Consider the following 21856-nt stretch of genomic DNA (forward strand, 5'->3'; position numbering starts at 1 on the left):
ACCGCGATAAGTGCACCGCGTGTGGGAAAGGGTTTGGGTGGGTGAAAGGGTGATTGCAGTCCTCTACCGACCCGCAGAGAGCCGCGCCGATTCGCCGATAACGGGCAACTCGAAACGAAAATGAGAGTGTGCCACGAGAGAGCGCACTCGAGTTCCAGTGCTATAATCCTCGCACACACGATCGTTGCCACGGTGTAGTCAATTGTTGCGCCGGGCACGGTGCGAATGGTGCGAAGGCAGACGATCCCATCAAGTGATCATCCAGTGGGGAAATATATCAGTGCGGTGCGTGGACGGTTAATCGACAGTCCACTAGGCGGTGTTGAGCTGTGCGAAGGGCACCAGTGTCGAGTCGGTTTGATCCGCTTGCTCCACTACACCGACACCGGCAGTGTGGAATATTATGTGATTTTAATCGCAACGCGCGGTGCGTGAAGTCATTGTTGCCCAATAGGAGAGTTGCCCAATAGGAGCGCCACCGCGTGCAGCGGGTTACGTCGCCGGGCTGCGCCGGTCATCGAACGGACCGGAACATGAAGGTAAGCGCTCTCCAAATGCGACCGATGGAGCATCCGTGACTAGAATATTCGTATATCGTGTGGTTCGCTCGCCGCTCGGGCCACGTGTGTGAAGGGGAACGCAGGACCGGAGGGCAGCCCGAAAGAGTTGCGAACTCAGCTGCCCCTGCTCAGTTGCTACGGATATTGTTATAATCCCGTTCCCGTTTGACCTTCGATCGAATGATCGGCGATAGAACGATGATGATCGGCGATATTGTGTTGGGATAGGGATACGCGAATAAAGCGACGCGTCGCTTTTGACGTCCAGAGGCACCAGGCGTGGATGTGTTTCATTTCGGGCACATCTTTGCGCCCGGTTCGAGAGAGACCTCGTGATGCCGAGCCATAAAACACGCGTCGATAAAACGTATCGTACCGACCGCCACTTGTCTATTGTATGTTGTGCCCTGTAAACAGAATTGTTCATGGTCATTGCATGATTATTGCCGATTATCTTTGAGCGTAATCTTCTCTAACTTCTCCCCGCGGGAACTTCTCGGGCCGGGGAATGACGCCCCACGGGTCGGGTGCGCAGTAAGTAAAAACCCCGTCCGGATAGTGTGCGCTGCTCGGCCGTGTGATCGGCCACGATCGAGTGTGCCAACTGCGTGCCAAGCTTCAACTGCTTCTAACTACAACTGTGCCATTGCAGCCTCTAGCTTATCTTCTGATCGTTGGCGGGTGCTCGGTGTGGACGGCCGGCGCACTACCGCAGGTGGTGGTGCAGCGTGATGGACTGACCGAGGAGCAGATGATCGTAACCCTCGAGAAGTACGACCAGGAGGTGCAGTATCACTGCAACCGCAATGCAATCGCCAACTGGGACGTGGCCACCAACACGGAGAACGTGACGCTGCAGGAGGTGCAGGTAGGAACGGTTTGCAGGGTACGGCAGTTCGCTGGGTACGCTAATACGCTCTTGCCCTTTTGCCCGCCTAGAACACCGTATCGTTGGAGTATGCCAAGTTCCGCAACGATTACTACGAGCGGTACTTCCGGGATGCCGACGTTGAGCAGTACCGGGACGAGAAGGTGCGCAAGCAGCTGCGCCTGCTGAAGGACCTCGGGACGGCGGCCCTGCCCGCGGAGAAGCTGGAGGCCTACAACCGGGTGATGCGCCGGATGGATTCCGCCTACCAGCTGGCGGAGGTGTGCCCGTACGCGAACCAGCACTGTGGTCCGGACGACCCAAAGTGGACCCTCGATCCGGAGCTCGAGCGCGTGCTGGCCGAGTCCAGTGACTACGACGAGCTGGAGTACGTGTGGCGTCGGTGGCGGGAGGAGTCGGGCAAGAAGATGCGCAACGACTACCGGGAGTACGTGGCGTCCGTGAACGAGGCGGCCAAGTCGAACGGTTACCCCGACTACGGTGCCCTCTGGCGGTCGAAGTACGACGATCGGCGGTTGGGTGAAACGCTGGAGCGCCTGTGGTCGGAAGTGGAACCGCTCTACGATGAGCTACACACGTACGTGCGCTACCGGCTGCTCGAGCTGTACGGGGATCGGATGGATCGGGACAATCCGATGATTCCGGCCCACCTGCTCGGTAACATGTGGGCTCAGTCGTGGACCAATTTGTACGATCGCATCAAACCGTTCCCCAACGCCAGTCTGGTGGACGTGACGGCGAAGATGACCGAGCTGGGGTACGACGCGCGCAAGATGTTTGAGATGTCCGACGAGTTCTACCAGAGTCTCGGGCTGCCGAGCAGTGCGATGAGCTACGGTCCGCGGGCGGTCATCGAGAAGCCGCCCCAGAAGATCGTTTGCCACGCGTCGGCCTGGGACTTTTGCGACGGCGAAGACTTCCGCATCAAGATGTGCACGAACGTGAACATGGAGGACTTTGTCACGGTACACCACGAGATGGGTCACATCATGTACTACCTGCTGTACAAGGAGCAGCCGCAGCTGTTCCGGACCGGTGCGACGCCGGCTTTCCACGAGGCGGTCGGCGATACGATCGCGCTGTCCGTGGCCACACCGAACCACCTGCGCAAGGTGGGCCTGCTGGATGAGTACGCCGATAGCGAGGCGGACAACGTGAACGCGCTGTTCGAGATGGCGCTCGAGCGAGTGGCTTTCCTGCCGTTCGGATACCTGATCGACCTGTGGCGCTGGGATGTGTTCAGCGGTGCGGTCAACGAGAGCGACTGGAACGCACACTGGTGGCGGTTGCGGGAAAAGTACCAGAAGGTGTACGCCCCGATCGGGCGCACCGAGGAGGACTTCGACCCCGGCGCCAAGTACCACATTCCGGCCAGCTCCCAGTACATCGCGTACTTCCTGGCACACATTCTGGAGTTCCAGTTCTATCGCTCGCTCTGCATCGAGGCCGGCCAGTACGAGCCGGCGGGTGACGCGACGGAACCGCTGCACAAGTGTGACTTCTACTCTAGCCACGCGGCCGGTATGAAGCTGAAGGAGGGCCTCTCGCTCGGGTACAGCGAAAGCTGGGAGGATGCGTTGGAGAAGCTGACGGGCGAGCGGGAAATCAGTGGCCAGGCGCTGCTGGAGTACTTTGAGCCACTGTACCGGTTTCTGCGCGAAGAAAACCGTAAGTTCCGGGCGAACGAGATGGAGCACATAATCGAGCGGTACAGTGGGCAGTATTCGGAGGCGTGCAACCGGCAGGTGAAGGCCCAGTTCGACACCCAGGTCGATGTGGGCAACCCGGAACTCCAGATGCATCTGGCCGAGGTGTTGGCCAACAACACGCAGTTCGTGGTGGAGAACTACGATCAGTACTTTTCCGACGTAGACCCGGAAACGTTCGTCGACCCCACCGTTAGCCGGCAGTTGCAGTTTTTGACGCAAATATCGATCAACAAACTGGCCCCTGAAGACCGGGCGACGGTAAGTGGACGCTTGCGGGAGTGGACTTTGGTGGCATATAATGTGACGATGGGTGGTGCTTTCGTTTTAGCTTCAAAATGCCCTCGGTAGTATGCAAATCCGATATAGCACGGCCCGGATCTGCCCGTACACTGATCGGTTGTGTACGGACGGAAAGCTGTCGCTGGATCCGGAGCTGTACGAGATAATGGCCAAATCGAACGACTACGACGAGCTGCTGCACGTGTGGAAGGAGTGGCGCCGCAGTACGGGGCGTGAGATGCGCCGTGATTACGCCGATTACGTGACGCTGATGAACCGGGCCGCCAGCTACGGGGGCTACGAGAACATGGGCGAACAGTGGCGGTCCGCGTTCGAGCAGGAGAACTTTGTCGAGTCGATGGAACGGCTGTGGAGTGAGCTGGAACCGTTCTACACCGAGCTGCACCGGTACGTGCGCCGAAAGCTTCGGACCATCTACGGTAGCCGTATGCCGGATGATGGCAAGGACTCCATACCGGCCCATTTGCTCGGTAACATGTGGGCCCAATCTTGGATCAATTTGTACGACCGCACGAAACCGTTCGCCAACACGGTCGATCTGGACGTGACGGAGACGCTGAAGGCGAAGAACTACACGGCGCGTCAGCTGTTTGAGATTGCGAACGAGTTCTACGTCGGGCTTGGGTTGCCCGACAACAGCATGAGCTACGACGAGGCGCGTGGCGCAATGATCGAGAAGCCGACGGACCGGGACGTTACGTGTCACGCTTCGGCGTGGGACTTTTGCGATCGGCAGGACTTCCGCATCAAAATGTGCACCCGCATGAACATGGAGGACTTTGTGACGATCCACCACGAAATGGGTCACATCAACTACTACATCCTGTACAAGGACCTGCCGGTGACGCTGCGCAGCGGAGCGAACCCAGGCTTCCACGAGGCAGTGGGGGACACGATTTCGTTGTCCGTGGCTACGCCGAAGCACTTCGAGAAGATTGGCCTGTTGGTCGGCTACAACGACACGTACGAGGAGAACATCAATGCGCTCTTCCAGAAGGCCCTCGATCGGGTCGCGTTCCTGCCGTTCGGGCTGCTGATCGATATGTGGCGATGGGAGGTGTTCGCCGGCAAGGTGGAGTACGACCGTTGGAACGAACGTTGGTGGGAACTGCGCGAGAAGTACCAGAAAGTATCGGCCCCGGTCGAGCGCGACGGTGAAGACTTTGATCCGGGCGCCAAGTATCACATCCCGTACGACAGCCAGTATGTTTCGTACTTTATAGCCCACATTCTCGACTTGCAACTCCACAAGTCGCTCTGTCAAGTGGCGGGCCAGTACGATCCGAACGATCCGGCAAAACCGCTGCACAAGTGCGACATCGATGGATCGCACGCTGCAGGAGATCGCCTGAGGGCCGGCCTATCGCTTGGCCGCTCCGTGCACTGGTCGAAGGCGCTAAAGGCAATGACGGGCGAAACGGAGCTCCGGACCGACGCCCTGCTGGAGTACTACAGACCGTTGCATGAGTTTCTGAAGGAAGAGAATGCCAAAGCGGGTTCCCGCGTCCACGTGGCCACCGGATCGGCTGCACTGGTGCTATCGTTGTTGGTACTGTTCGTCGCACGATTCCGTTAAGGTGCGATCCGATCGATTCCGGATCGTCGCCCAACCGGCGGCTGTGCGATGTTTGTTTGTTGTTCGGGTTCATGCTGAGCATTCACCCCTGCCGAGTGTAAATAAAACAAAATTAAATGGAGAAAAAAAAACCAACGCTTATCGCTCGGAAGTAGCGATACGGACATACACTCACTCTCAGCCATCGACGCAACGTCGGCTAAAACAAAAAGAAACGCCACCCCATATTGCGCTGGTCAGTGAACGCCAATTGATAGTTAACGAAGATAGTTTACTCGATTCGCTCGACTGACCAGCAGGGCGGACTCGACTTTCGTACACGCGATTAGTTGGCTTAAGTTTGTTTTGCGTTTTGTTTTCAAAATAAATGTTATTTGGCAGCCAAGGAACTGTTGAATGTTCTTCCTATTTTGTGTGTTGGGTTTTGAGAGATGGAACAAAGTTCAGATGATATTCACGTCATTTTGTTTGCGAAACAATTAAAATATTTTAAACAAATCTAAAATCTAAAACGACACTAGAATGAGGTGGATAAGTCAAACAATGATGGGGTAGAGTAGGCAAACGATCAATTTGATTAAGTAAGTTATAAAATGATTTATTAGGGTTCAAAAAGGCCAGTATTTTAGCCTCGATTCAGCAATGCCAATAAACGTAATGAACTGCTCGGAAACACGCTGAACCCCAAAAATACATCCCTTTTATTGAACCACTGTCATTGTCAAATATTGATAAATACTTAACTGAAATTGTAATCTTCAAATCTTTTCGAGGCACGTTGTAAAGGGATAGAATTTAAGGACGTTTCACGTTTAAGGATGTTCCAGGTTCGTTTCGTTTGTTGTTTTGTATATTTAGCTTCGTTAGCAAAGTTCGGTTCTCCCTAATTTTCTTCTGAGGACCTATTTCTAATTTATGTGTTTCATACAGTGTGGTCAAATTATTAATTTTTTTGTGAAGGTCTCTTCCACAGCATTGAAAGTATGAAACTATCCACACATTAATACGAATGTACCTGATTTAAAAACACATAAAAATACAAGGTTTTCAATAAATAATATGATGATCCTTACCAATTCGCTAGGAGTTGGCCCGCTTTGTTAACCTAATCCTAAATGTTGTAGCAAACAGTAAACAGCGGTGCGTCATACAATTCAATGCCCCCTGGGCACCTGTTGTTGTCACGATCCGCACGTTGTCACGAAACAACATTTTCCCATTGTTGCACTTCGTAGTAGCTCAGTGAGTGGCACTGTGAAGCCGGAAAAACGTGTGCGTACGCGAACAGTACGTAAACGGTTGAGTGACTGAGTGCTGGACGCGAAACAGTACGCCCGAGTCCGAGTGAACGGGTTGCTTTCGATCACGCAGTGGAGCCGATGCGTCGCGACCGGTAAACAAAAGGATGATTGATGGGTTCGATTAGTTTGTAGAGCGATTTCTGGTGCCAATCAATTGAACAATTATCTCTTCTCAGCGGGAACGACACTTAGTCCTGCAGTTAGGGCTAAGACCAGAGAATACGCGCGCTAATTTATACCCCCTTTTTCTGTGTTTCTGTTCTTTAAGGGTCACTTCTACTGTTGATGGGAAATTGGAGTACTACCAAATAATTCACTTTAAAATCATTCGAGTTAGTGAAGTCCCAATAAGAAGGTTCGCGTCAAAATCACTAACCATTAGAAATCGTGTGAACTTTTGTGGAGATCCTCATTTAGTTTCATCATTCATCTTGAAAGAAGCCTTACCGGTAAATGGTAGCCTGCCTGGGGGGACCCGCGTGTTGCCAGCACTACTCATAAAATATGTTCGTCCAATTAACGACTGTCTACACCCACCACCAAGCCGTCGCGAAGAAGTTCGGTGAAGTGAGCGTTTGCCAGCGGCAACTGCGCTGCTCTCGTGCTCGGTTGACATCGAGATTCCCGGCCGCCGGTCGTCGGTGATATAAGAAAACACGGCACCCATCGACATCGAGTGTCAGTTGTGTCCGGTTCGTGATTCTATCCGAACGTCGTGCGCCGTGCCGAAGTTCTGCTGTAATCGACGTCTGCGGCGACGGCTCCCCGGGTAGTGTGAAATGTGGTCAAGCTGAGTTGTGTTCGGCGTCCTGGGCCGAAGACGATAAATCCAACGAACGGAACGTGTGACACATTGAATGGCATCTCGGCTTTGGCGCCACCAACTCGCTGGATGTTAATTTCCATCCGCAACGGTGCAGAACGGCGAGATTGTTGTTGTCACTGGCGGGTAACGGCCGAAGTCCACACTATCGGAGTTTGAAAATTTTCCCATGTTCGGTGGGTCGTGCAGTGAAAATGTTTGATTGGATGTTCGTCGATCGATTACCGTTTTACGACGGTTGCAGTAAATATTGTTCAAAAAAGAACAAAAACTGTTGCTGACTCACATTCGATCCGGTTGATTAGACACGTGGAGCCTGTGAGCAATGGTTTGCTGTATCGAGCTATTATCAATATTTATATCGTTTGCTAACCGACCGTGACCAGAGTGTTTGTGAATCGATGTGACGTTAGGAAGCCCTACAGTACGCAACGACGATACGGGATGCTCGGACACATTACGCAGATTATTTTTTATGTCTATATGAATGTTTTACGATTCTTCTTGGCTACTCCCAGCATTTACTGATGGTGATTGATGCGGAACACTTATTAATAGACCTTTGGTGAAGCGTGCAATCCCCTCGAGTTACTAGCCATCGCACGTGCCCGGTGGAGGCGCTTGGTACGGCTTACATTTTCTCCACTACCGAGCTTAAAAGATAACGAAAATTTGGACACCGTGTTCCCGTTGGATATCCGTGCTTTCTCATTCCCCACACACACTGGGCCGACTTTTGGGCCGACTGATCCGTGTTTCGTTCCATCCTTAGCAGCTCCACTTCCGGTAGGGCGTTGGGCCTTGTTAATGGATGGGTTAAATTGGCAGACGGTAAGCCTCTTTCTTCGTTCGACGTGCCGCTCGAGCCCTGTTTGATAAGCCTTGTGCAAACATCAAGCTTTCGATTCACAGTCAGTGGATAGTCTTTAGCACAACACACCGTCCCGTTGTGGGGTTTATTTGGTTTCCATATTATGCATGGAAAGGTCCGAGATGATAAAGGAGTTTCCTAATTCACTGACGTTCGATTATGGATCTAGAATCGAATTAGCTGACGGGGTCGGTGCGAATTATGGCACGACCCTCGACCCTCGACCCTCGTAATTAAGTTTCCATTTTGCGTTATTAGCATTTTGGTGGCATTTTGACGAACTTTAACGGAATGTGCAAATGGATGGAACGTTTTATGTTAACTACATGCAAATAAAATTAGTTCTTTCTGGCAACTCAATGGTAAAATGCCAGAATATCCTAACATTTTTGGACTTTGTTTTTTGGATTTATGAAGAATTTATTAACAACGCTACCTTGCTGTAAATTATAAATCACAAATACCCAAGCAGAGTAGATATCATGTGATTGCCACAGTCACAGGGAAAGTCGCACTCGACCATAGAATCCCAAATTTAGCCGAAGAGTGCCACATAAATAGACTCTGGCCGGTGTACACCGTTTTCAATGACACATGACACCGAAAGATTTTTAGTTCGCTTCGGCAAACAATATACAGAACAAAACACAAACACAATAGAGCATGAAAGACAAATGTACTTTAATATGGCAAATTCTTGGTTCGCCGCATCATTCGTTGGCAACGTTGTGATTGGAAATGTTTGTCTTCGTTGAACACTGTTGATTTTTGGCGTTAGAAAGGAAAAAAAAATCTTTCTATAAACATGTCAATTGTTGCAGCATCCTCAATCAACGGACCATAGAATGTTGAACATTTCTTGAAGTAATCCAAGAATGAGTTCATCCGTAGCAAATCGAATAGAGCATTGGTATTCCCGAGGTGGTTCCGTTTATTTTTATCTCTAGAAAGGAAAGATCCAACATACACTGTTCTCTGCTGCTACGGGTGAGTCGCAGATTAGGTGAAATTCTTTCCATTATATTGCCCTGATCGTGAGAAAACAGTTTCTACGAAAAACTACGATTCTATGTGATGAAATTTCCCAATTCATGTATCGAAACATGTATCGATGGATGGCTTAGAAAATAGTGTCATCTGAGTTCCGTGTTGATTACTGTGTTTCCTTCCAGTTCGTGCTGTTTCATGATAGGGGATGCGTAACTTTTGGTGAAGGTTTGATAACATCGTCGGTGAAAGGAGTCGTGTTTGATGAGTTGAAAACTTTTCCTCACATTTATGGGGGTCGCACCGGAATGCGAAGGAGCATGGAAAGAAACGGAAAACACAAAATTGGTCAACATTGTGTTATTCTTCTATCCACTAAGAAGCCATTAGCACCTCCTGGAGGAAGTTTAGGAAGCGTTTTTGCGACAAATTGTTTCGTTGCCATCTTTCGCAAGTGATGCTAAAGATGTTTATGGAGGATTGAAAAGATATAGGGGAAGTTTGGAATGTCTTGTTTTTGAAGAATAGTTTGTACTGTGCTAAACAAAACGTTAGTAAAGTGGCCAGTTCAGATGTGCTCAAATATTCTACTTTGATCTATAAAATTGGCTGTGACCAAAACGGAGCACGATACGGGGGAAAAACAGGATAGAATTGTATGGGCAATCCGGAAAGCTCTTGCATTCCCCAATAAGGTAAGCGGTGTGGCTTACATATTGAGCTAAATTAATTAAGTACATGCGTGCTCGTAAGTGACCTAAAACATGTTTTCCATTTCTTCATGTACCAACCAGCCGGGTCTACATTGTAAATATATTTATGCTGAGCGGATAAAAATGTTATGCGGTTTAAAGTAATCTACTCCAATGAGACCGATAACGGTAGCTTGTACAACGTTGTTCTTATTTTCACCAATTGACACAGTCTACCGAAAGCATGAGCATGAAAATGGTACCCTTATCTTCCCGGTGCTCCTTTAGCTCGTTGAACCAACCGTTTACGGTTTCCCGCCCCCCACCGAGTTTGGTAGGAAGGTTCATTTTCATAAAACTGGAGGAAATCTCATTGAACATAAATTGAATGGCATCTCTCGGGCATTCCGATGTGTGTGTGCTGTGGGCCAACATCCCGACCTTGCAACTGGATCGAACGTTTACTTTGCGGGTTTGCTGATAGACGCAAGCCGGAAGCCGGTCACGTGCGAACGATTTGTTTTATGTAGCTTACGCTGTCACCGTGGCTAATGTACCGTGGGGTAATTTCGATCCAAATCGAACGTTCGGTACAGAGGTGATCCAGGCATGATCCATTAATCGCACTTGCGCCTCGTACCGGGCGATCGTCGATCGAATCCGACGCGTCGGTCGGTTTCGTCGGTCGGTCTAAGATGGTCCGGGCAACGTCTCGTGTCCTTGAACACCTGCCCGCCCACCGGTTGCGCCGTGCGTGGTAGGCGGACGGAACAATTTGTGTCCCCATCAGGCGCAGCTGGTTTCCTTTGTTGCCCCGCTTTTGGGGTGCACATTATTATTCTAACGTCAAACAGCATTGTGGGGATGTTGGCTTTTCTGTGCGATTTGCTGTCGGAACACAAAAGTTCTCGTATCTTCGCTTGTAAGAACCGAAAAGAATGTCCTTTTTCTTGGCTTTAAAAGTAGGCATCTGGCTTTAGTTCTCCGGCATCTGAGCCACCGAGGAACGTAACAAAAGCTAATTAAATACTTTCTTGCCTCTCGGGTTCTGTGTTCATTCGAACACAGAGGGCCACCGCTGGGTGTTTCGAACCGGCTCTCGACATTAGGCACCAGCTGGATGAGACTGACGAGGTTGAAATTAATATTAACACACAACTTTCTACGACTTGGTAGCTGCTGGTCAAGTGCCGGACACTCTGGGCAGCAACTTGTGGAGATAAGTGTAAAGACGCAACGCAAAGAAACGCTGTCGGAACAGCGACACCATTTACGGTTTGCTGCTCGAGAGAAAATAATTAACTTAATAACAATTCTCGAGTGCAATGAAATTTGAATCGCTTGAAATCGCCCAACACAGGCACAGCATCTTGATTTCTTTTCACAAAAAATCCGGCTTTTTCTGTCAGTTCTGGCTAGGCCAGCAGCCAAATGTCAACCGAAAGGTCAAACACGCATGGTTTTTCGATGATTTTGCAATACACTCAGGTACAGTCAATTTATCATCTTCGATTTGTGATCCTTGTTGTCTCGGGAACTTACTAACGAAATCAATTTCGTGCTGATGAGATTTTGCGGGGTTCGGGCCGGATGTGGCGGTTAAGGTCTTCCGAGAGTAATAAATCATCATTATTGCAGGATTTGTTAGGAAGTGCCGGTTGGCCTTGGACTCGGGCAACCCTAGAGCGGCGGTAGTCTACGAGAATTAAGTGAAAATCTACCCAACTGACAGTAGAGCAAAAACAAAACCCTAACCAAAAATAACCGGATGTCTGATTATACACCCTGACTGACGGCCGATACAAGAAATGAACCAGAAGAGGAGCGTCTGGCGAAAGTTTTTTTTGTTGTTTTCTAAACTACAGTTCGCTCCGCCAGAGCATTCCCCAAAGGAACACGGCAGCATGGTAGAAATTTACATTCTCATGTTTCCCGTTCACAACATCTCCCTTAAGCCCCAGATCCCGACAGCGGGATCTTAATGCCATCTTTAGGGTAGCGGAAATGGAATCCAACATTGTTGTTGGGGGAGTAGCGATGTTGGTAATTCGCTCCGATGCGGCCCTTCCATTATCGAACCAAACACCTTTAGCCTTGCTCGGCAAGACGCGTCCGTGTTTCGCCTTGCTGCTTCCGGTAGCGCGAGGTCGTTCCGTCCGGCCAAAGAAAGATGTTTTCCATTTGCGGACAAAATTTATGCTAATTTGCGGGACGCACCAAGTGGGGCCAACGCACGGCGGACGGTGTGTTCTCGGTCGGAAAGCGAAAGTTTGTGGAAAACACTTGGTCTTGGGCGATTTTTGATTGGATCACAAAACAGAGGAAAACGCCCGAGGCTGGCAGAGGATGTAGAGCGTTGAAATAAATACAGGCGTGCAGGCGGTAAGATACATTATGCGGCGGATCATCGCATTTTTGTTTTGCTAAGCGTTTTGTTGAGACCAAACCCATGTTTTTGGCGGTGGCGAAAAGTTCCCACCGATATCTGCTCGACCGCACAGTATTTTACTTTTTTTCAACAATCGTTTCAACTCTACCAAAAAGGAATGCAAGAAACCCATCATGAAACATTTAATTGGGTTAGCGGAAGGTAATTGACTAATAACGCGTAAAATTGAACGGTATTATTAAATTAACCAATACCATACGATTCCATGGTTATTCCACCAAACCCTCAACAAAATCTTCTCGGCTGTAAGTACTGGCTGAGTGGGATTCTTTATTAACGATTCACACAGTTTCCATTATTTTGTCGTAATATTAAAAAAGTAGTGTTTTGGTATTTTAGAAACCAATTTCTGTATTTATGACAAATTTTTGATATGATACTGATACTACAAATGAAATTTAAATCAATGCATTAATAAAATTAAGATTTCTAAGAGAAACTCATAGTTAATCATTTTTTGTTAATTATCTACTATTTTTATTAAATTTATCTACCACTCTTGTAACCCTAATATTTTAAAAAAAATGTGTGAAAAATGTGTATTCGGCATTCATTTTATTCGCCGTCTTTTTATCGTTAAATTGGCACTAAGCTTTCAGTTTCTGTACATACATTTATACAGATCATATAAATTTATGGTTTTTTTAAATTATCTTTTAATAATCGCATCAGAAAGTGTTTTTATTGCAATATTTCCTTTGTATGATGTTTGTATTTTCAAATTATTCACAGGATAAATAGAAGCTTTCGGCTTTATGGAATATGGTTTATGTTTGCGCCACAGATCTTCGAGTCACAACGTTGAAACTGTAGAGAGAAGCCAACATACAAATACTATCAAAACATCCTAATATTGTGTATCTTACGTTGTGCATGGACTGTGAAAATGAAGTCGTTTATCGTGGGGATCGTGAAATTGGTTTTTGAAACCCTCGCACCTTTTTCCGTGCGTGCGATGGAAAAATGAAGTGTAATACGCTAAAACTCGCTACCCTGAGTAAAGTTGGCGCACCTGTGTAAAGAAAAGCCGGGAGTGCCGCAGAATAAACAGCGCAGAGTACCCAGATTTCGTCCGGAAACTGCTGCCTCTGCAGCACCGTAAACCCCCGAACCATGTATGGAATGCTTCTGGAGAGCGTACAGCACTTCGTACAGGTATGTACAGCAAAATGGTGTGTGTTCTTAAGGTTTCCTCCGCCTCGCCCGTATCGTTTGGGGCGGTTTACATATTTACGCCATTGCAGAAAAAGTACACGGAAGAAAATGTAAAGTTCACAAACCCGTTTCCTTGCCGTCCGGCCCGAAAGCGTGTTAATATTCAATTTTTAGCACTCATAAAAGTTGCTATTTTAACCAGATTTTTTATGTTATTGCACAAATTCTTTACGGTGTTCAGTCTTTTTTCTGATACTTCAAAAGAAGTGAAGGTGCGCAGCACGTAGCTTCTTCGGGCGACGAAAGAAGAGAAACGCTTAATCTGCTAAGCATGATTGCGCCAGTCGAACGTGAAGCCAGTCAATGAGTCTTATTACTGGTGTTAGTGCTTCAAATTTGATTTGGTATTAAAGCATGGCATGTTGAAGCGAAGACTGTCAAAGTTTGTCATTCATTCAAAGCTCAAGGCTTTAACTTGCCTTCCAAGACTGTGGCGAACGCACGACTCCAGGACCCAGCTGGTCCTGGACCTTGATTCGCTTTTTTATTGTCGGTGAACTGTGTGATTGAGGTTCCGCATGTTGGCCTTTTCCTTGTGGTCCAGACGGATGTCAGCGTGGCATGAGCTTTGCGTCTGTTCATTCCATCCACCCATTTCCATTAGATTTGTCTCAGAGGCATTTCCGGATAGAATTTGATGTTTGTTACTGTATTGAATTGTCAAATTAATATTTCGTTTCACGTTTAAATTTAAATTATATGCTCATGAAATGTTGACCTCACGGTAGAGCGTTTGGTTCCAAAATTTTTCTGTACAAGAATTATTATTATGTCCAAAATTAACTAACCTTTGATAGGAGTATTCTCATAAATAACTAAACCAATAAATAGATCGATATGATAAATGTAAAACGTACTTAGTAGTAGACCCTGAAAATTGATATGAATTTCTGTGCATCTAAGACAGAAATGACTTAAACTTATTCGTTAGACGCAATTTACGATCCACGCTATCGGTTACCTAGCATCAGCACGAAGGTGGTCGGAAACTAGCGCTGAAAAAACATCCTACGGTGCAAGATGCTCTAAGGTGAAAGCAATTTTTATGAAGCCTAAAACACAAGAAACATGCTCGCAGCAATAGCTCCTGCCCTGTCCTGACAAACGATTCGGCCTTATCGTGTACCATCCATCGAACGCAAAGCTGCCCCATTTAATCGAGGTCATTGGGAAGCCTGTCGTCGTCGTCGTCCTTTTTTTGCCTCATCCTAATAAAGTACGGGTGTCAGTCGTTTCATTCTTCCTGTTCGGTTCGGGAGGTCCTTTATTCTGGGTGATGCAATTAGAGCTCGGGCATCCCCATCGAGAACGTTCATTCCCCGTCTTGTGGATGATTGTTGTTTATTGACGCCCGCCGTGAGGCGCTTGGCTCAAATTAATTAATTGCGGCAGGCGATGCTATTGCTGCCGCAGGCTCATCCCGATAGTATGTTGTCCAAGATACGACTTCCGTTTACTGACAGTTTCGATTACGACGGTTTGTGTTTTGTGTAAGTTTTGAATCGATTCGATCTTTATTGGACCACTCATCGACGGTCCGTCCGCAAAGTCTCTGGAGGTGAAATCGTGAGGTCCGTCTGCCGAAAAGACAAGCGCCTTGAAGTGGCCATCGCTGAGTGATGGTGGAGTAGATAATCGATGCCGTTTGACGAGTTTTACCACCAGCTCATCCGCCGGGGCCCGCGAAACATTGCTTGAGGCCCCAACCATAAATGTGGGAGTGATTTGATATTTTTATTCATACTTGACGCAGAAACTTTTTACGACTGTTTTTAACCCCAAAAACCGAGAGACGCTCGTGAATGCAAATCATGGCCGTTGATGTTGCGGAATGTGCCCAACAGCGTGATCGAGGGGAATAAAAAATGGGAAACCAAGAAACGGTGCTTTCTTCGTGTCGCAAATCTTATGCGAGTAGTTAAAATTAATTCTTTGTTATAACTGCAATTAACTTATCTGACTGCCTAGGATGTTTGTAAATCCTCTTGTTTTCTACATTAGAAAAATTTGGTTCACTTATCACAAGCAATTGTTTGCCAAATAACCATGAAAATAAAGCTTAATTAAAGATGCTTAGTTATAGAACGGAATTTCGAAGGTAAAACGATTATCTGTTCCTAAGTTTGACACGAAATTGTTCAATGAATGAGACTTAATTCTGATACATAAACAGAACTGGATGATTCAGCGTACCACTTGCATTTTTTTCTGGCATGGCCAGAAATTTAATTTTTCTATTCTATAATTTATCTAATAATAGTGTATCTATCTTTGGTTTTATCGGATGTGTTATTAAGCGTAAATTCTTTAAACCTTTCGAAAACAAAAATTTATAAGCATTAACACATAACATTGTGTTTGAACTTAGATTCATCTACTGCTAAGAGAATCCAGTCAGTATTTTTTTCATTATTTAGTTTAAAAGGGTCGACGACGAAAGGGTTCACGATATTTTTGTGAGATTGCAAAAGTTGGAAGGTTTTGGAAAGAAAACCAAATGTTTCATTCATTGAACCTGAACTTATGTCAAACCAAACTCATGAATATGCCGTCTATGTTTCCAGCTCGAATATGGAGAATTCGTGTGGCGTCAAGCATTGCTTACCACCGGATGTAAGAACACAGTTTTTAACACTCATCAGGTAAGGGTGAAAGTGCAAAGCACCTCGGTGCTTCGACTCTCGGATCATAATTTGGGCGCTCTTCCACAGCTATATCCTGACAGCCTGATTCCCGATCTGGCCGCGGCTCTCTCGGCAATCACTGGTAAACCGATCGATGAATTTATGATATTCTTCGGACGCTGCTTCGTGCGCTTCTTCAGCAACTTTGGCTATGACGAGTTGATCAAGGCCACCGGGCGGTACTTTTGCGACTTTCTGCACTCGATGGACAACATCCATTTGCAGATGCGTTTCACGTACCGCAAAATGAAAAGTCCCTCGATGCAGTTGACGGAGGTGGACGAGAATGGGGCCATACTGGTGTACAGGAGCACCCGAAGTGGATTCTCGAAGTATCTCCGTGGCCAGCTGCTGGAGATCGCCAAGCAGCTGTACGGGATGGACATCAGCGTCAAGGTGCTGGAAAGCCAGAACGATAACCCGGGTGGTACTTCCGGCCCGATCTCCATACAGGGTGGCCTCAAGACGGTGATTGTGAAGTATCGTCTAGATTTTGACAATCGTGATTATGTAAGTGTGCTGCGCCGGTACTCTCGTGAGAGGTGATGACTAGTTAGAGTTTGTCCTTCGCAGATGGAAAGACGTGTCCACATCAAGGCTCACCCATCGCAGCTTCAGCTGCCAACCGTCGACAGTATGGTGCTGTTGAATCTGTTCCCGTTCGCGCTGATCCTGAACGAGGAGATGAAAATTACGGCCGTCGGCGAAAAGCTCATCGAATCGTGGATGCTCAACAACGCCAACCGCTCACCAATCGAGCTGATCGGCGCAAAGGTGACGGAGCACTTCAAGCTTCGTCGTCCGAGTGGGATCACTTTTACCTGGGAGAATGTAAGCCGGCCCGGCGAGCCCTGATGCCCTGCCCCAATTGATAAACGTAATTTCACCTTCTTCCGGTGTAGATAAAAAATCTACAAACGGTGCTATTCGAGATTCAGCTACTGAAGGGATCCTCTGCCAAGGGATCGAAGGAACCTCCGAAAGCGATCGAGCTCCAGTCGCAGGAATCATCGTCGCAGGTGGCAGGCAAGAATCCGGTCGACGATGCGTCAAAGCAGCTGACGTCCATGCCGCGGCGAGGATCGCAAGGGCTGCGAAGCATTCTGCTGAAAGGTGAAATGCGCTACATTAAGGACATCAATTCGCTCGTGTTCCTGTGCAGCCCTCTGTAAGTAGCGGGCTTTTCCCGGGGCTTCGTTGACCCGTTGAGTTGACATGCGCGGCTACGAGGAGTTCGACCCTTTTTTTTAACCCGCAGTATCCAGAACCTGGAGGAGCTCCGTGAGATGGGCCTGTACCTGAACGATCTCAACCCGCACGGACTGAGCCGTGAAATGGTGTTCCAGGGCTTTCAGCACTACTCGCGGCTGGATTTGATGTGTGAACGGGCGGAGCAGCGCACGGAGGAGCTGGAGACGTCGCTCGTGCTGGCCGACTCCTGGAAGCGCCAAGGGGACGAGCTACTGTACTCGATGATTCCTCGCTCCATAGCGGAGCGGTTGCGTGAGGGCCAAAATCCGCACGACACTTGCCAGACCTTCGAGGAGGTGACGGTGCTGTTCGCCGAGGTCCAGGAAACGATCACAGGCGACGATTCGATCAAGTATGCCATGACGACGGTCAACACGCTGAATGCGGCTTTCAGCGCGTTCGATGAGCTGATTCAATCGCCGATGGCGTACAAGGTGGAAACGGTTGGCAAGGTCTACATGGCGGTCAGTGGAGCACCGGATATTAATCCGTTTCACGCGCAGCACATGGCCGACCTGGCGCTGGAAATGCTGAAAAGTATTCGCGAGCTCAATCTGCCCGGTGTTGGCGTGAAGATTGGGTTCCACTCGGGCTCGATTGTGGCCGGAATCGTGGGACTGAAGGTGCCACGGTATTGCCTGTTTGGTGACACTGTCAACACTGCGTCACGCATGGAGAGCAGCGGAGAGACGGATCGTATCCAGGTGTCGGGATATACGGCGGAGAAGTTGAAAAAGCTTAACTACGCCCTAACGTATCGCGGTAAGGTTGCGGTCAAGGTGAGTAACGTTCGTTCGGTGAGTCATCCGAAGGGGCAACAGGTAGCTCTTCCTGACAGTGGCACCCTTTTCCCTGTAGGGCAAGGGAGAAATGGAAACATTCTGGCTCGAAGGAACACCGGAGAGCAAGCAGTAGAAGGGCACTACACACCGTGGACCACACCGTGCCTTGCGCAGATCGCTGTCGGCAGTAACTTAATGGCTGTTCCTATGATGCACGCACCTCACGAGCGTCACTTTATTGCAGCACTTCGTCCAATCGCACTATGTTTACAGTACATCATCGCCCAGGAGCAACTGGTGCCGAGAGGTGGACTTTGGACCAAGGTTCTATGGGGAACACTCAAGGCCAGAAATAGTCCCTCAGACGAAGTATAAAATTGACCGAATAAACATAGGATCTGTACTAATCTACATGAAGCAGCATCTCGGATCTTCTTACGCTAAATCCTTACGTACTATCTAAAGACACAATCAAACCAGGCATTTACAGGTGCCACACACTGCCACCTTGGTTCTTAAGGGTCTCCTGGCACTTCTCCACACTTGCAGCCTGCTGCGTTGGTGTTGATCCAGTTGGCAAACGGCGAGACATCGACGAAGACCGAGAGCTGCTCGGAGTTTTGGCACCCTACATTGGGGATGTCCAGGGCGATTCCAAGTAATTTCCAGGCGGATCCTTCGTGGAACACCAGTGGATCTCCTCCGTCTCCCTGGAAATGTAGTATGAATTTATTGTTGGCGGTTATTGCTTGCTTTGGTCTTGGGTCCGCGGGGTATCCAACTTACCGCGCAAGTAGCCGGGATCCCAGGGCTGGGCTTTATTGACCCTCCACACAGATTTTGGCTCGAAACCTGCGGGTATGACTGCTGGCAAACAATCGAGGGGAACATTAACAGATCCGCTTGTTGCAAATTTAGTGAAGGTCCATGTCCATTCGGCATGGTAGTGCCCCACCCGACGACGGTGGCCATCGTCGGAGGGCTTGTAAACGTAGCCTGAGTCGGAAGGCAAACCGGCGTGAACGTGGTAAATGGTTTTTCGAGCGCCATCAAACCCACGTTGTTCGCGAAGAGGTTCGTGGATACGTAGTCGGGATGACTCAATTTGCTTGCAATCCGTCGGGAATTTGACGGTCCGTGCGCACTACTTGACTTGAGAGTGTTGACTACCGCTCGGATGAGCCCGATGTTGGTCAGACTGTTCACGATATGCGCTGTTGTCACGACCCATCGGTCGTTGATCAGCGCACCTTGACCGGAAGGGCTATCCTGGTACGTGATCAGTACCAGAAACGGAAATTCGGTCGTATTGTTAACCTCTTTCCCGTTAACAATGCGAAGTGCGGGCACAGGTGAACAGACATCTGTAAGAATGAAAGGAGTTTCGGAGTTTGGTTCGATGGTTCTCTAGATGGTTCTGAAAGCGTCTGGCTTCTTACCTTGACCAGGAGCACATGTGTCACATTTCAGGGTGGTTGCTTTGACCGCTGTCCCATCGGAGGTAGGCGTCGCAGCGAGTCGTCCGAAAACACCTTGAACCGGACTCGTGGCATCCTTCGAACCGGCTGCCTTCGAAGCGGGTCGGTAACTGGCAAGTTGAAGTAGGCTAGCGAGTCCGTTCTGCACGTTCGAGCCCACCTGCCCCGTTACTACCTGTGCTAGGCCCGATGGGTTGGTGATAGAGGTCTGTACGTTACTGACGAACGCATCGAACGGATTGGTGGTCCCGTTAGCGGTAGTTGTCGCGGGCGCCTGTGTGGTGGTAGATGATGCCGGCACCGTGGTGGACGAAGATCCCCCGTCTGCAGCAGTAGCAGTTGTTGTAGAGGCAGCGGTGCTGTTGACAGGTTCATCGTTGGCAGGCTTGCTGGTGGTGATGCCGAGGAAGCTGTTGATGCCACTTTGCACATTCGTTCCCAGTTGGTTGGCATTGGTTTGCGCAGCGTTGGCCGCGCTGCCCAGTGCGGTCTGAGAACCCGCGACTAATCCCTGTAGGCTGGTTGGCAAAGGATCATTCTGAGTGCTTTGCGTGCTGCTGGCTGCAGGAGTGACGGTGAAAATCCCAAGCTGCGCTATGGAACTGGGTTTCGATGGCCTTGGGGGACTGGATCCGGCTTGGATCTTGTCGACGAATGCACTGAACTGGTGCACAATCGGCGCTGCGCTCCAAGGAGCGCTTGTAGATGTGCTGCTCCCTTCAGAAATCGGTTCGTCGAAAGCGGTGATGCCTGCGTAAGGACTGCCACCAGACTGGATGGCCGCGATGGTTTGTGGCGATATGTCCACGAGCGATTGCACGTTGTTAGCGGCCTGCGGGAATGGCAGCAGGATCAGCCCCAGCGGCTTTGCTGTGGTTGGTCCATCCTGCTTCGGTGCTGGTGGTGTGATGTCTGCCTTCGCCAGATCCTGATGAAGCACAGAGGACATGAGCGAATGTTGAAGAAAGAAAAAACACAAAACGCCAACACTTTCTAACCAAAAGGCTCACATACATCTCTCGTTAATGCGCGATGCTTGGCCACTGTGGCCGAAACAAGACAGCACAGGACGACAAGGCTGAAAACGCTCGTCCTCATCGCTACCGAAGAACTACCGAAGCACTTCCGTCCTAACCAATGGATCCTTTTCGACTGCATTCGCTATCGCCAAATTTGCGAATTTTATACTTTTCTGCGAGCTGAAGGGCACACTTCATCCATCGAAACGTTCTTGCTCTGGAACTGAGGTGAGTCTGAAATCAAGTTTTGGTCACTCTTCCAACAAGAAGAGGACGCACGATCGATGTTTTGAGGAGCGTTTTGTTTTCCCCCCTTTGCATTTTGGGCAGAGGCGGTGCCGATCACTTTCGTATGATGCACTTACAAAACTGGTTATGGAATTCAACGGGGTTCAACGGACGTTATGTCGTACGCGGCAGCACCGGACCGTTCTGACTGCATGTCCGGTTTTCGTGCGTGTCCCGTTTCGGGGAAAGGGATATGAAAATAAAATAACAGTAAATAATCAAGAACAGCATTTGAAGGTGGATTTCTCTCCTTCGTCGATGCGGTCTAATTAAGCCGTCCAGTAGGACTGCCGACACAAGATGTTGGCGAGCGGTGGAGGTGGTATTTTTTGCAGGCCAGGAATGCTCGGTGGTTGTGGCTTTTATAAATAAATGTCAAAAGTTTCGACTATCTTAGTGGAGTTGACGATCGCTAGATCGTTTTGGAGTAAGCTGAAGTTATTGTGTTCTTTCTTGCCGCAGAGGATCTAAAATCGTATCCACTTGTCTTTCGCTGAGCCTTCAGTTCCTAAACTGTTCGTGAAGTGGATTCAGGATTATTCTTTTGCTAGTTATATGGTTTTGTTACACGTTTTCACTATGTCTTCATTCACGAGGTCATCTCACGTTTAAATGAAGGCAGAGCAGGATGTGAAGATTTTGTTAGGTATTGCTTGCTCTTTTCATGGTTCTTGGGGACTTTTCTTCTGTTTGTTATGTTCGTTGTTCCGCCATGGGGCGTTGTGCTTTCCTATGACCCCTAGGCTGCTGCAAGGATTGCAGTTACTGGTTGCGCTGCGCTTAGGTTATTGCAGTCGGTAAGGTCGGCAGGTCAGTCAGTTCTTTTTGTGGTCAGTTATGTTAGTAGGTCGGAGAATTCAGAGTATAATCCTGTAAGATACTCTTTTCGACTTTATTCGGTATTAGTCAAATTTGACGAACTTTCTGCTTCTCTACTGTGTAACGGCATTGCGGCCACAGGGTACGAGTGCTGGACACTTCA

At 48.8% G+C, this 21856-nt stretch overlaps 2 protein-coding genes across 2 annotated transcripts; both read left to right on the forward strand.

Annotated features, from left to right (window-relative positions):
* Nucleotides 1-533: 533 nt before the first annotated feature.
* Nucleotides 534-5373, forward strand: LOC128270423 (angiotensin-converting enzyme-like). The gene is made up of 4 exons (XM_053007822.1): nt 534-539; nt 1213-1428; nt 1500-3416; nt 3487-5373. The coding sequence occupies exons 1-4, from the start codon at nt 534-536 to the stop codon at nt 5032-5034; spliced, it is 3687 nt and encodes a 1228-aa protein (XP_052863782.1). The 3' UTR covers nt 5035-5373.
* Nucleotides 5374-13218: 7845 nt separating this feature from the next.
* On the forward strand, nt 13219-18368 carry LOC128275055 (soluble guanylate cyclase 89Db-like). Its single transcript, XM_053013430.1, has 7 exons — nt 13219-13312; nt 15937-16014; nt 16084-16566; nt 16630-16887; nt 16959-17224; nt 17315-18086; nt 18166-18368. Exons 1-7 carry the CDS (start codon nt 13271-13273, stop codon nt 18220-18222), a joined length of 1956 nt encoding a protein of 651 aa, XP_052869390.1. The 5' UTR covers nt 13219-13270; the 3' UTR covers nt 18223-18368.
* The last annotated feature ends 3488 nt before the right edge of the window (nt 18369-21856 follow it).

This window comes from Anopheles cruzii, chromosome 3 (assembly GCF_943734635.1).
Source record: "Anopheles cruzii chromosome 3, idAnoCruzAS_RS32_06, whole genome shotgun sequence".
Taxonomy (NCBI): Eukaryota; Metazoa; Arthropoda; class Insecta; order Diptera; family Culicidae; genus Anopheles; species Anopheles cruzii.